A 15,311-nucleotide genomic window follows, 5' to 3' on the forward strand; every position below is an offset into this window, starting at 1 on the left:
GGTAATTGGCTATATAAAATTGGAGGCCTGCAGAGAAGACCTTCCTACGCAGAAGGTCCAATCTCTTTGACCCTTTATCCAGCAAAGTGGATTTCTGTGAGTGTTGTTGAGCTCTCTCCATAGCCACCTGTACTACCAGCAAATTAGTGGCAGGGTGGGAAAATAAAACGTCAGCACTCCTGGCTGGCACAAAATAGCATTTTTTGGCTCTCTTTTGGGTAGGGGCATAATATGCTGGTGTGTTCCAGACCACTCTGGCCAGTTCTAATATGGCCTTGTTGATCAGAAGGGCCACATTGGTCAGCCCCTGTGGCTGTAAAATGTCGAGGAGTCAGTGTTGGGGGTCATGGATCGCCTCTAAACAGGATTTGCTGGTGATCACGTGGCGGAGAGGTTGACAATGGGATGACTTCGTCATCCAGAGTGGACAAGGAGGCCCCAGTCAGAACTGGTGGTACCAGTTCTGATTCTTCCTCCTCATACACCAATGGAACTGGCTGCCGAGAGGGGGAAGTGGTATGACTCCCACAACAGGTCTGGGCACCAGCCATAAGGATCACAGGAGCCTCCATTAAGGCCAAAAGAAAAGATCCATCAGTAATGGAGATTCTCATGGGAATCAATACCATGTGTCCCTGAGAGGGGGTCATAACCACAGGAATAATAATGCTTCAGATGTCTGTCCGGGCTTTTGGACCTTCGCAGAGATACTGGTGCAGCTGTCTCCTCCAATTCTGAGGACAGTTCCATTGGCAGCGGTGGTACAATTGGTACTAAGGTGCTCCTGATCAATGGATAGGAATGGGGCCCCCTCCTGCAACAATGGCAGCGTTTCCTCTTCTGGGGTAAGAACATCTCTTAGTAGAGCAGGATCCAAAAGAAATGGAGACTGCAGGTAGGGGGAAAGATATCCTCTGTTGTTAGAAAGGTCTCTGTGTGGCCCAGAGATGCCTGAAGGGCCTGCTTCCTCCATCGTGGCTGGATAGTCTCTATATTGACGAGGTGGTACCAATGATGAATCCAGACCTGCACTCATGGATGAGACTAGTGAGTGTTTATCTTTCCACCCTGGTACCACAGTCACTACTGGAACTGGCGGATCCTCTTCTTTTGCACCTTACCCTCCAGCAGGGGGGGGGTCTTTGGTGCTAGTTTAATGGGTTCCGTATGGGATGTCTCCCCCAACTGGAGTGGTCTGAGGAGGAAACATGTTTGTTTCGGATGGTCTGCTGTGGAGATCTGTCCTTACACCCATGGGAATATTTCTTACTCTCATGGGGAGCCCTGCGTGCTGAGTCCTTGGGCTTTGGTGTTGGTGGCTCTGCTTCATGGCTCATGCTTGGAGGGGCATGGTTGGTCAGCTGAGACTGATGTACGGGGGGGTCTCCCAGGCTTGGGACAGAGTGGAGCATAGCCTCTTCCATCAAGAGCTCCTTTAGGTGGAGCTCTTGGGGCTCTTTAGTTCTGGGCGTGAAGGACTTGAAGATACTGCACTTTGAAGAGATGTGTATCTCCCCCAGACAATAGAGGCATTGGTCATGCTCATTGCTGCTGGAAAAGGAGCAAGGTCAAGAGATTAAATTCTTGAAGTCCAGGTCCCTGGGCATAGTTCATGGGGCTAGGGAGGATTTTCCCCCCCAAGTGTGAAGGTGTGTTATTCTCTTCTATACTAGACTATGTACTTTCAGCTGGGGAACTTTCCTCTGGAAGGTAGGCTCTGGCCAATTAGTGGTTGACTATAACTCCTATGAACTTTATCATCTGTGATGTGGTGAGGGATCATTTCTCATAGATCACAAGGAGTCCTAGCTGAGAGAACAAAGAAAGGATATATCCCCAAGGCTATTGCAGTCTCCTGTTGGGACCTGACTCTGATCAGTTAATCATCAAGGTATGGGTCTCTGTGATAAGGTGCTGATCAGAAACTCCTGAGCCAGCCATCTGTCACCCCAGCTCCAATTAAGGGAGATAAATTGGAGCTGGCTAGAGAAACCTGCACCTGATTGGCGAAGGGGAAACAGCTGCCAGCCTAATTAGCCTGGGGCTATATACAGGCCCAGAGGAAGGAAGCAGGGGGGAAGCCAGGGAGTGGAAGGAGAAGGGTAACTCTCCCCTCCTGGCTGCAGGACTGAGAAGCCCTTAAGGCTGAAACCCCCAAGAAGTATATGGTGAGAAGGTGGGATTGCAAGCTATAAATAAACTGCACTGATGATTGCTGAGCCAGAAGGTCACTGAGTGGTTTTTGGAATGGAGCAGAGGCAGGACCAAGGGGGGCCCTGCCACAGTCTCCTTAAATGTGCTGCCATTGCTAGGCATTTCTTAAAAACTCTTGGTGCCATGGAAAGTTCAAAGGGCAAAACCCTGTAGTAGTAATGGTTCGCCCGCCCACTTCCCGGAACCCAATAGGTACAGGGCCACTTAGGGATCAAAAAAAAAAAAAAAAAGTAGTAATGGTTGGATCCCACTGTAACTCTCAGGTACTTCTTGTGGGCCAGATGGATAGCTATATGGAAGTATGCATCTTGCAAGTTGAAAGCAACAAAGTAGTCTTGAGCTTGAAGAGATGGGATGATGGAGGCAAGCGTTACCATCCTGAACCTGAGATGGCTTATGTATTTGTTGAGTCTCCTCATGTCAAGGAAAGAATGAAGATCCCCTTTCTTCTTCAGAATCAACAAGATGAAACAACAAGGCCACCTGACTGTACTAGGCTCTGATGAGAAGGGTCCCTGAAGAGAGGCAGGGAAATGACGTGGGTAGGGAGTAAAAAGGGGAGTTGGATGGGGTAGCCATGGGCAATGATCTCTAAACATCCATCTGTCCAATTTTATGATAGATCATGTCTGGTGGAAAAGGGCAAGGCAGTTTCTGAAAGTAGCACTCGCTTGACTGAATTGGATGTGGCTCATGACTATTCTGTCAAATTTACTGATGTGGTTTAGGAGCAAGATGAGTTCTGGAGGACGAGGAGGGTTGGCTCCCTCTGTATCATGGGATTTTCTTGGCTTGATATTTAGGCTGCCTGTGATGGTAGGATGGTATCCATGACTTTAACTGGGATTAAGGACAGTACAGCCTGTTGTATGGGTCTGGGGAGTAAATCTCCAGGGAGAACAGGGCAGCTTTTGAGTCATTCAGTGACTGTAGAATGCTGTCTGTCTGCTCACTAAATAGCCCCATGCCCTCAAAGGGCAAATCCTTCATCATGGCCCGTACTTCTCTTGAGATACCTGATGCTTGGAGACACAATGCTCTGTGTATTGTCACCTCATTGGCCACAGACCTTGCTATGGCTGGGAGGAATTAGTCACCACCTGTAATGTAGTCTTGGTCACAAGTGAACTTTCCTTAATTATATCTCTTAGTTCCTCCCTGCTGTTATGCAAGAGCTTCTCTGGGAAAGCTGCCACCCTGTCCCAGGTTAGGAAGTCACAGTTGGCCAGTAAGTTCTGACAGTTAGCCACAGGCAACTGGAGAGGCAGAGGAGTATGACTTTTTCTCATGCAAGTTGAGCCATTTGGGGTCCTCCTTGACCTTGGGGTATTCTTGCTCAACTTGGATTTCTCTTGTACTGCTGACATGACTTAAGGAACCTGGCTGGGGTAAGTACTCAAATCCTGCTGGAAGTACTTGGTATCTCTTCTCTACCTACTTTGCAGTAGGTGTCATTGTGGACAGAATCTGCCATAAGGCCTTAGCAAGGTCCAGCAGTCCATCATTTGTGGGAAACACGATCCTGGCTGGACCAGAAGCTTACAAAAAATCAAATAGTTTATGGGATTTCGCTGATATTGCTGTGATCTCTATCTTTAGAGTGTCAGGAGCCTTCACATGGTCCTCCTGAAATGATTGAACATCATCAGGCACTGGCCCCAATGCCAAGGATGCCAATTCATCACAAAAGGTCCTTTTGGTGGCAATATGGGGCACTGGTGCTGCTCTGCTGCTGGAACAAATTCCTCCTGATACCTTGGAGTGATCCTGTCTTCTTCCTCAAATGTGTTGTGAAACCAGCCTCTTGATGCATGAGATGGTGGACTCCAGTAACACAATTAGGGCCATGGTTGCATACCATACAAGTATGGTTGATTCATTGGGTGTTGGTTAATCAAGCATCAGCCCCAATGAGCCAGTGGTGGTGCAGCTCTGTAGGGGAAGCAAGCAGACCTTTCCATGGTGTCAACCACTGACCTCCCAGGAGAGGGTACTCTACTTGAATATGGGGAAAATGTATGCTCCAGTGATGGTGTGGAGATGTGGATCTCCAGAGGCAGTGATGCAGCATATAGGGGTCTTGGTACTGGCATCTGTCCTGGTACCGTTATGGTTCTTGGGTACCCAGGACTGTGTGTCACCTTGTTACCTCCTTCCTCTAACGTCTTGCCTGTGATAGCTGGGTGTTAGCTCCCTAACACCACCAGCCTAACAGCCACTCAACCACTCTCCTCAGGACTATGCCAGCCCTTTCTTTTCCTTGCTGATTGACAAGTCCCCTTGAAGCATTCCCCTGTGCCAGGTATCTAGCCCCTGACACTGGCTACTAAAAGAAATCCCAGATCCTCTGATCTCAAAGGAATAGTGTACCCCAGATTTATCTTAAATCACTGCTACTGTATAACACACAGCACTTATGAACATTTATAATAAAACAAAACATTTATTTAAGAAAAATAGAGATTCCACTGGAAACAAAAGAATGACAGAAATAAATGGTTGTAACACAAAACAAAATCATAAAACACAAAGTAGGGCCTACACTTATTAATAGTTACTTTTTCCTATCCAATGAAGTAGGTTTTCCCTTCAGAGTTCAGTTGGTTGCAGAGCTGGCTGGCTTCACAGGAACCAGGTTCCAATCCTTCATGAAAAACACCTGTTCAACAATATGTCTTCTCAGTAAATGCATGCAAAGTGTCTTCCTCGACCCTGATATACTGAATCAGTCTTTTGTCTTTATTCACAGACAGGGTCATCCCCAGCCTGTTATAATGTTCCTATTAACCTCCAAGTGATTTTGATTATTTGCAGTTGTCTTTAATAGTTTTCCATTGACTGTTCTGGGATGAGGCAAGGGTAGACAACTAAACCTTCCATTACATCCGCAGTTCTAGGGAAGGGTGACAACTCTTTCCCATTTGAATGGACCATCACTGAGACACATGATTTTCTGGTGACTAACTTATTCCAAGACCATAAAGCACAGTTTTCAATATAGTTACATTATTCCTAAAATATTTCCCATACACACATCTCACAATGATTATGAATATCATAAGTTACAAGCTTTCAGTAGAGACCTCACCTACTACCTTTCCTGGATAAATACCAGGAAAGTAATGTATTAGATGGAGTGAGTTTGCAGGTCTGAGATAGGAGTTGCTTGTAAAGAACCTTTGCCCACTGGTACTAATGGGCCTCTGTCACAGATACTGGCAGGTGTTTCAGCACCAGTGGTGGTTCCAGTTCTCCCCGGCTCATTCTCTGTGTTCAGTGTTGATGCTGAGAGGTGCATGACCAGATTCATGATTTGTGTCACTGTAGGCTGCTCCTTATCCCTAGCCTTCAACACTGTATGAGGCCTGATCAATTTCTCTCCAGAGGCTTTGGATGGTCTGTCATTATAGAAGGACACCAAGCTCTACCTGGTGCCCGTGCATTCAGACTAGCCCCTTTTGATGCCAAACTTCGACAACAGAGGTGCTTAGTTCCTGTTTTGATGCTGTTGACATTGGAGTCATCTTTTGTGCCGAAGTGATGGTAACTGGTTCCTTTTTGGTGCAGTCTTCTTTGTGCCAGTTTTTGGTGTAGCTTGTCTGCCAGATGAGGTACTGGATGATATTGGCTTGTCCACTAGCAGGATCTTGGAGGTCATCTCCTCAGGTTCCAAGGAGACATTTGTGGATTGTTCCAGAAGATGGATGGGAAAACTGGTAAGTATGATTTAATGCAAAGGCATGGGGAAGCGTAAATAAAAAATCCTCTCTAAGATCTCTATAATAGTTGCAGAAATAAGTCCCACAAATTTCTACTTTTAAATGTCAAGAAACTAGAGGTAGGAAAATTATTGAAAGTTACAATCTGGTTCTGATTCAGCTCTTCATCCATAAAGATGAGCCAAGGAAAAGTCAAGATAGTTAAATACTTTTCTCATTATTCCCCGTCAGCCACTGTGACGTTATATATATTTATATATTCAACTTATATATTTTCTTTTTGTATTTGGCTAGTCAGCTCAAATGGCTCAGCTCATGTTTTGGCTCATAGAGCCAAACCAGACCCTTTGGCTTGACTCTATCTGCAAAATTTGTGGATTGTACAGTTTTATAGCAAGATGGTTTGAATTTCTGAGACCTTCTAAAACAAATAAGGATATCACCCATCAAAACTGCTTCATGATGGTCATGGTGTGTGTTGGGGAAGGAGCAAGATAATGGTATACTTGTTCTGTGCTTGCTTCAGAATTAACTAAACATCAAGCTCAGAAAACTTTCCTGTAGTTGAAGCCTCCTCCATTTTTACCCAACTATGGAGTTTCTCCTTTAGTAATCATGCCTAGGAAGAGCAAGTTAAGAGAAATTCAATGTGACCTAACCCAATAATTGTCTCTCTCTTACTGTACAACTTCTTCATTCGGAAAGAAATGTGTACACCAAGTTTTATACCCTCTGGTTGAGATCTTCAAATTCCTCTTAAGAATGAGTGGCAGAAAACACTTGAATACCCTTTTGAAGCTTCTATTGGCAACACGTGCAGGCAAATGCAGCACACTGCATACTATTCAGATTTTACTATTTTCCTTCAGTGCTGAACAAAAGACATCCAGATCTACACTTAACAGTACTAGTCCTTTGCTTTTACTCTGTCCAATATTACAAAAGCTGAGGATCATGGTGAAATCCATGGCTGGCAAACCCAACATAAATTTAAGCAAATACTACTTCACACAGCTTATACTCAAAACTGTGGAATTTATTGCTGCAATACATAATTGCGTCAAAATATTTAGGTGGATTTTCTAAGGAACCGATAATTTTATGATCACTAACAATTTCTTTAGTTATAAATGTCAAGGAAAGAACATGCCGTTATATTACTTCAAGACACTTGATTATCTCAAAAGTCACACACACATTCAACTGCTCTACCTATTTACAGCATTGTAGGAGTCAAGATATCTCCCTTGCTCCCTCTGCACAGTAACAGCATTACAGAAATTGAACAGATACATTATGAAGCGTTTTTAGGCAAACTTTTGAACCTCAAGACATTTGGTTCTCAGTCTGAAAGTTGAGTAGGTTCTGATTTTATGAGGATGTTATCTGTATATAACCGAAATATAGCCATCTGTATAAAACGTACAAAATCCTAGGTAAAAATCTTCTTGCAGCTATCTACCTGTTCAACAATTTAAAAGTGCTGTTTTATTTTAAATTTCTGCAATTGATTTTCTACCTAGGGTAGCTTCTGCTGCTAAAATATTTATATATGCACATACAGTACTATATATACACACTACAGAAAAATGTGTTTGTACATTTAAACACACTAAGAGACATATGCTTATTGTTTAATATGATTGCTTAAATAAGTCAAGCTAATTGAGAAATGTCATGGGAAAAAGAGTAGGTACACATAGGGTGAAATTCACCCACATGTAGCGGAACAGCACAAGTCCTGTGGAAAAAATAGGCCTTGTGCTGGGCTCTTTGCACAGGGATGAACTTCATCCAGAATATAGGGTCACAGCAGAATCTACATGGCACTAACAAGAGGCACCTATTGCCATTAAAAAAAAGATGAGAACTGTTGGTAAAACTGAAATAAAATATAACTTGAGGAAAATATTAAGTGCAAACAAAATTTTCTATAGCATGCTCGAGATTAATAAAATCACGATTCTATAAAACAGACCATTAACTCTGAATATGGAGCAAAAACCAATGTTGGTGGCTAAGGAAGGATAACTGAAAAACAGTATGCTAGTATAGAAATTATCATTGAACATGGATTTTGGCACTACGTCTAAAATTCAGTAATTTTTTAATATTTAAATATTCATTCAATAGTATGTCACACTATACTGTTTATTGCTTTTCATTTCACTTAAGTCTTAAAAAAACCCTGTAAAAAACAGAAAAAGTTTTACCTGGTTTTATTTATTGTTCAGAAACAGACAGTGCTTATTAGACTCAAAAGCTCAGAAATGAACATTAAGAGTCAATAAACTAACTGAAACAAAAGGTCTATCAAATATTTATTTTAATAGGCATGCAAACAGAATAAAAGATAAGTTCCAGCCGTATTAAGTGTCATCGACCAAATTTATTTACTTTTGCATTTCACATTAGATTTTAGATTAAGTCTGATTTCACAGTAACACAATTCCATGTAAAAGCAGGAGGAGTTACTGAAAATAATTGTAAATTACTGATGTAAGCGGTACTAAAAAGAACTAAGTTAATATTAAACGTGAAAAGAAAAGGCTATTTGATAACATACAAAATTTTAGGCAGCAATTTAGAATATGAATTTAGTTGTCGTAATTTAAAATATTTTAGTTTTCTGCCAGAAGTGGAGTATTTGAAGCCTAAAAGGAAAAATATACATTTTATTTAGATTGTGAACACCTAGATGCATTGGACACAGATGCACCCATTGAATTTAGCATTCATTTTGGTGACAACATACCCCATGACTTTTAGATAATAGGACTTTCCCCCCAAACAATAGCAACTGTAGAGTCCTTAGTAACAACAATGTGGGAAGGAAAGTGCCCTTCCCAACTCACAGATAAGTGGTTTTTTTTTTATTTTCTTAAAAAGGCTCAACCCAAACCAAAGCCTATCTCCCTTCCTCCCTCAGCCATCCAAGGATGGATTATAGCTCTACGAGGGGGGCAGGGGAGGGATAGCTCAGTGGTTTGAGCATTGGCCTGCTAAACCCAGGGTTGAGAGTTCAATCCTTGAGGGGGCCATTTAGGGATTTGGGGCAAAAATCTGTCTGGGGATTAGTCCTGCTTTGAGCAGGGGGTTGGACTGGATAACCTCTTGAGGTCCCTTCCAACCCTGATATTCTATGATCATATGATTTCATGCTGAGCAAAGAGAGGCGCCTGCTATTTTGATCAAACTGATCTAAAACATGAATTTTGTTGTTTGATTGAGAATTGAAAGCGTTTGGTAAACTTCTATTTTGAAGTAAGTTTTCATTAACCTATGATGACATTTATTATAATTGTCTGGAATAGAAGTAGGCACTGGTCCAGGTCTCTCCTTGGTACCAGTCAGTGGTGGAGAGAAGATACCTGCTGATAGAGAAAAAGAGTTAGTGCAAGAAATCACAATAGCGGTTTGATGCAAAAGTGAATTTTAGCCAAATATAAAGTGGGATTACAAAAAAATGTAAACGAGGAAGTAAATATTAAAGAAATTGGAAGAGGGGAGGTGCTCATTTTTTTGTTTACTCAGCTGCGTGGACAGTTTCCTGATGGTCTGGTACGTTGCTCTGACTAGCTGAGTGCCATGTGCATGCAGATATCTCTTAAAGACTGGAGTAAGGGTGTGTCAGAGCCTGTGGAAGACTGGCGCAATGACCTGGACATAGGCAGGCCAGCCTGCCATTCAGTGCAGTGTTCAGGAACCATAGGCCAATGGGCAGTCCAAAGACAGGAACCATGGGACCAGGGGCAAAAGTCAGAACTGGGGTCAAACAGGAAACAGAAGCCAAAGCTGAGGGTCAGTAGCATAGGGTCGGAGCTGGAGCAGTCAAAAACCAGGCCGACAGGGTTCCGCGACCAGAACGAGGCTGAGGGCAGACGCCAGGTACAGGGCAGGGTTGAAGTCAGGAACTGGAGACGAGACTGAAAGTCAGATATTGAACAAGAGGGTCTGTAGCAGCAGTAACCCAGAATCCATCTTGTTGCACAGACAACCCCCTGTTTCTCTTTCTAGCTTAAATAGTGTAACCAGCCAAATCAGGGACTCTGGTGGAGTGCAAGGCCTTAGGGCTCCCAATTCTCCTGTCATTACTATAGCCATCCAGTGGTGTTGGGGATGCAGCAGTGGCCTACGGGCCCGGGTTCAGGACCCGCAGATCCTCACAGGGTGGATAAACGGAAATCAGAACTAGTGCAGAGGTACAGGGTCACCGTGCAGATGGCCCTGGCATCAAATAGATCCCTTAGGGATCTGCTAGGTCTGGGCAGGCCCCTTACACTTTCCCCATGGGGGGGACAAATGCTGCCCCTCAAACAGCAAAATGTGGAGGAATAGCCACAGAAATTTCCTTCCATAGACCTTTATTGTGTTTCTAAACACAGGAGGGGATAATAGAGCATTAAATCTGGAAGATTATTTGAGGCAAAAATTGAAGTTTCTATTCAGAGTGGGAGAGGGAGGAACTTCTGAAATTATGATCTGGGTACTGACCTATTGGTGTTTGCGGCACTGATCCTTTCAGATGGGAAACTGCCTCCAAACTCTGACAAGTACATGTATCAGCAATGAGTGAGGATTGCCAGCTATATCTTCAGATAAAAAGGTACACAATTTACTGGACACAAGTTAAAGGTTTCAGCTTTGCCTGTATTAAGGCAACGGTAGTATTTTAAACCATTGCTACCTTCAAAGTTTTTTTTCAACTAGTTTCTAAAGAAGATTTGAAAATCAATTCCACTTTAAAATAGAGAAGACCAGGGTTTAAAACAAAATAAATTACTTTGCTGACCCTCCTTCTTACATGTATAAATTAGTTCTTTTTCTAAAACTGCCTTAAGTGAAAAGTAAAGCCTAATTTAAAAAGAGCATGTGTAGAGATTATGGTATCCTGTGAATTTTGCTAAAACTGATCCATTAAAAGGAACTACTAATCTGCACTGTTCTAAAAGTCTACAAAGGAGCTAATAACCCATGGTAAAAAATACCCATACTTAAGTAGTTCTAACCAATATATGGCATTACAAGTACTATTCAAAAGGTTAGCCTCTTTATAATGAGTCATTTATACAGGGTGAACTCATAAGCCACTGAAGTGGCTTCTATTCAATCTGTAAAATATATAAAGGTAGACATGATTGGAGAACACATTAATTTACAAGGGACATCTTTCTTAAATATATCTGAAACTTAACTTCTATGCAAACATTAAACAACTAAGAATGCATATTCCATCCTACATGTTAATACTAATTTTCTCTCTCTTTTCTCAAGGCTTTTTACTTTCAGTTTCGAAGTCTATGCGAAAGGTAGAAGATGATGATATGATACTAAATGCGCTCAATATAGGAAAAGCTGTTTGGAATGGAGGTAAAACAGAGAAGACCGAGACTACACCTACTCTTGAGCACTACAAGATGGAGGACAGCAGCTTTCTGGATGAGGAGGAAGACAGAAACCCAAAATTCTTAGTGAGTTTCCATTTTTTATTGAACACTAAAACATGAATATAAGCTCAATTTATAGTCCTATTAAAAGGGTTAAAAGCTTACAATTTTAAAGAATGTTGTGGTGGATGGTTTCAGTTATAAGATCATGCAATTACTGAATGCTAAGTTTTCAAATATAGGTATCTAATTTTAGTCACCTAAATCTGAGTTTGAGAAACTAAACAAATGACCGGATTTTTACCAGGATTCCAGGTGGTCAGAACCTGTAAGAAAGTATCAGTCTACTTTTTTATCACTGATTGAAAATTTTGCCCATTCTGTACTAAAAATATATCTTAGAATGTCAACAGGATTAGCCATACATACCAAGATGGTTTCAATCCCACTGAATAACTAAACTGAAATTAAGCTGATCATCCAGGTTATTTTAACATGCACTTTGATTTTAAGGTTTCTTAGCCAAAGTCCCAATGTGTGGCATTGTACGGCTTTTAAATGACTGTCTGTTATAATACCTTTGTTCTGAATGGGGGAAAGAAAAAGAAAACAAAAAAAGAACTAACACAATGTTAACATTTCATCTTTAAAATTTAAATCTTTTTTTCTTACTTCAGAATATAGGTTCCAAACACAATTTCATAAGCCATGGTTCGCCACTGAACCTAGGTATAAAACAGCTACCTTATCTTGCATTGAAAGGATCTATGGCTTTTCCAGCTGACACTGAAATTCAGAATATTGAATCAATACAGGAAAGGAGAGAGACCGGGGATGAAGAAAACTCAGCTAAATTTCCTATAGGAAGGAGAGATTTTGACAGTAAGTGTATGTGTATTTTTCCACAGAAAAAAAATATTTCAACTTAGAATATAAAAAGAGTAAAATGATTTTTTTCTTCAGTGCTCAGGTGTATGTTGGGAAGAGTCTATCGACCTTGTTGGCAAGTTTGAAAACTGTTGGCCTCCTCTCTAAAGAAGCATTGGTTACCAATTTAATGAAACTTGAAGTTACTGTGCTTTTAGTATTGCTATATATGTACATCTAAATACTTCTATCTGTATTTCAAAATAGAGGGAAACATGATTGACATTTTCACTAGATAAGCTAGTTGTAATAGTTATGATGTATTGTTACTGAAATTGAGAATGCTGCACAATCAAGACTTGTCACTATATTTGTCTAATGAATAATATATGTAACCTACGTTAACATAATATATTTGGACACTATGAAGCCAAAATGTGTTAATGCACCTGTTATCTTGTTCTTTCAAAATGTACAATGTTTATTATGGAATAGTAAATTTACTATATACATCAAAATAAAAATAAGATTCATAGTCTAAAAAAGTCAGTTAACTTTTTCTGACCAGCAACCAATTTATTCTTGGCTGTAGCCTTGTTGCCTTTTGCTGCTCCATCTAGTTTGCTGTCCAATTTCTCCTGTAGTATGTTTGATATCTTGGGTCTCTTAATATTTGTGTACTGAGATGGTTCATTTTCATTATTGCAGATGACTTTCTCACTATTCAGAGCCATGTGTTTCCTCTTTGAGCTCTTGTTTCTTGGCTGACAACTTTTTGCTTTTTCATTTTTACTTCCATTCTGAAGAACATTTCCAGAACTGGTTCCAAGTGCTGGTCTTTCAGGAGGTGACTTTACACCTTCTATTGTGTAAGAGAATAAAATATTTTGGGAAGGAAAAAGAAGTTATTACTCCTAAAGTAGTTAGCCAGGATAGTCCTAGAATTTAAATGGCATAAAGGTCATGTATTTTAGCAAGAGAGTGCTTTCTTAAATAAAATGAACAATAATAATTGGACTGGCCATCAGCTAGCCAACGACTATAAACAAACCTAAACATAGACACGTCACCATTAAATTTTAAAATGGCATTCATTACACATGCATAAATGTAACCATCAACAACTTCAGGAAATAAATTTATATACAAAGGTCAAAATGTTGCAAAGGATGAATATTCTTATGTCCTAACAGTAATTTATATAATACACATCTTGTAATGTGTTCTTGTTTAAAAAGTAAAATTAACAATTAGCCATAATTTTCCCATTCAATATATAAATTTCCCTCAAGCACTAGGTCATCTCTGTAAAATAGGTAAAAAGAAACCTGACATACTGTTGGTTAAAATTTATTTGGGGATTATGATGGCAGTAAAAAATAAATAATTTACAATCTATGCTGCTAATTTCAAAGCACTTATCTCACATAGCATAGACTAAAAATATTTTAGATTAGTTTTTACTGATTGTAACTTGTGCAAAGCTATTAAACTCTCAGTTTTGTTTTTCCTTGAAAAAAATCCTTTACATTTGACTTTTAATAAAGATTGATGTAGTAGTCTATTTGATAAAAATCAACAGGTATAAGACCTGAAAAATCAGGAATAAAATTTTCTCATTCACTCAAACAGAATTCAGTTTACCTGCAAAAGTCTCAGCCTCTAAACAGAGAGAAAGCATTTGTTTTGGTGCTGGATGTATGCAAGTCGGGATTTGGCTCCTACTGAAGAAGTGCTGACCCTTCTTCTCAGTCATCAGGTCATCCTTGTAGGTACAAGCGAACTGGGACCTGATTAAGGGTTGCTTCATCTATGAAGGGTGAATGACACTACTTTTAATTGTTAATGTTTGTTTAGAAAATTATTTTAAACTTTTTTATTATCGGTAAAATAAAAAGTCTTGGGTATCATTATTTTCCCCTCCCTCCCTCCCAGTTTTAACTTAAAAGGTAAAATTAATCAAAAATTACCTAAACTACCAGGAAAGTTAACACAACACAACCAAGGTGAAATAAATTGTTTATGATATTTTGTAATTATATATAAACTAGTTCTAGAAAAAATTTATTTAACAGTAAATTGAGGCATTCTAAAATGAATATTTGTTTGATTTTTTTTTTGACTGGTCTCTTTTAGAAAGCTGCATATTTAAGCCTTTTAAAAGTCCATCAGCCTGAAAGCCTCTCTGTAAGAGATTTTTCTTTTGCCTTGACATTTGGTAGCATCGGTTTGCCATTTTGAGCTGCTATCATAGCGAGTATTTGCCTAGAGCCAAATCATCCCTTACACAAGCTATGAACAAGATGAGCCCACTATTTCCTTTGAAGTGTCAACAAGCAACTTTCATTGGAATAAGGCTCCCCATCAAAACAAACTATGTAAAAGAATGGAAAAAATGAAACCTCAAAAAAGCACACCCCCCCCCCAAAGAGACAAATAGCTATAGTCCAATATAAAATTTGACAGGTTTCAGAGTAGCAGCCGTGTTAGTCTGTATCCGCAAAAAGAAAGCTTATGCTCAAATAAATTTGTTAGTCTCTAAGGTGCCACAAGTACTCCTGTTCTTTTTGCGTATAAAATTTGAGTCAAATATACTAAAAATTGGTCTAACTGTCGAACACTCAATATTATTCTATCCCTTTCTTGTTAGATGAAAATTTGAAAAATTTTCAACTCCCTCACAAAACCAAATAATTTCCATACAGAGTGTAAAAGGCAGGCCATATGATTTCCACAGATATACTGTCCAAGAACTAAATGCGTTAAAAGCATCTGCATAGCCTGAATTGTCAGAATTCTACAATACCAAAGAACACTATCATATCTACCTCTGCTGTATTTTTAGAGAAAATTGATTTCCACCCCTAAGCTTCCAAAGCCAGAAACCCAGCTGATTAGTACTGATCAATCAGAAAGTATGGTTCAACAATAAAAAGAGAATAAAAGTGACATTATGGGCTGTATTTCCATATTCACTGGAGTCATAGACTTTAGACTTTAAGATCAGAAGGGACCATTATGATCATCTAGTCAAGGACTCCAGATCAAATTTGCTCAGTTTATATACAAAAATATGGTTTCCCCAGCTAGCAGCACTACTAAATCAATCTGGGATTTGAAAAAA

The 15,311-nt window shown here is 40.0% G+C and overlaps 1 protein-coding gene across 1 annotated transcript in view; it reads right to left on the reverse strand.

Annotated features, from left to right (window-relative positions):
* Positions 1 to 11,464: 11,464 nt before the first annotated feature.
* The window catches only part of PARPBP (PARP1 binding protein), a 99,554-nt gene continuing 95,707 nt past the window's right edge, over positions 11,465 to 15,311 (reverse strand). The window contains exons 8-10 of the mRNA XM_026657574.2: positions 13,832 to 13,997; positions 12,753 to 13,049; positions 11,465 to 12,178 (exon numbers count right to left, since the gene is read on the reverse strand). Of these exons, the coding sequence (XP_026513359.1) occupies positions 12,114 to 12,178; positions 12,753 to 13,049; positions 13,832 to 13,997 (528 nt within the window). The 3' untranslated portion in view covers positions 11,465 to 12,113. The remainder of the gene's footprint in view (positions 12,179 to 12,752; positions 13,050 to 13,831; positions 13,998 to 15,311) is intronic.

The sequence above is a fragment of the Terrapene carolina genome, unplaced genomic scaffold (genome assembly GCF_002925995.2).
Source record: "Terrapene carolina triunguis isolate 2854851 unplaced genomic scaffold, T_m_triunguis-2.0 Scaffold247, whole genome shotgun sequence".
In the NCBI taxonomy this organism is placed as follows: Eukaryota; Metazoa; Chordata; order Testudines; family Emydidae; genus Terrapene; species Terrapene triunguis.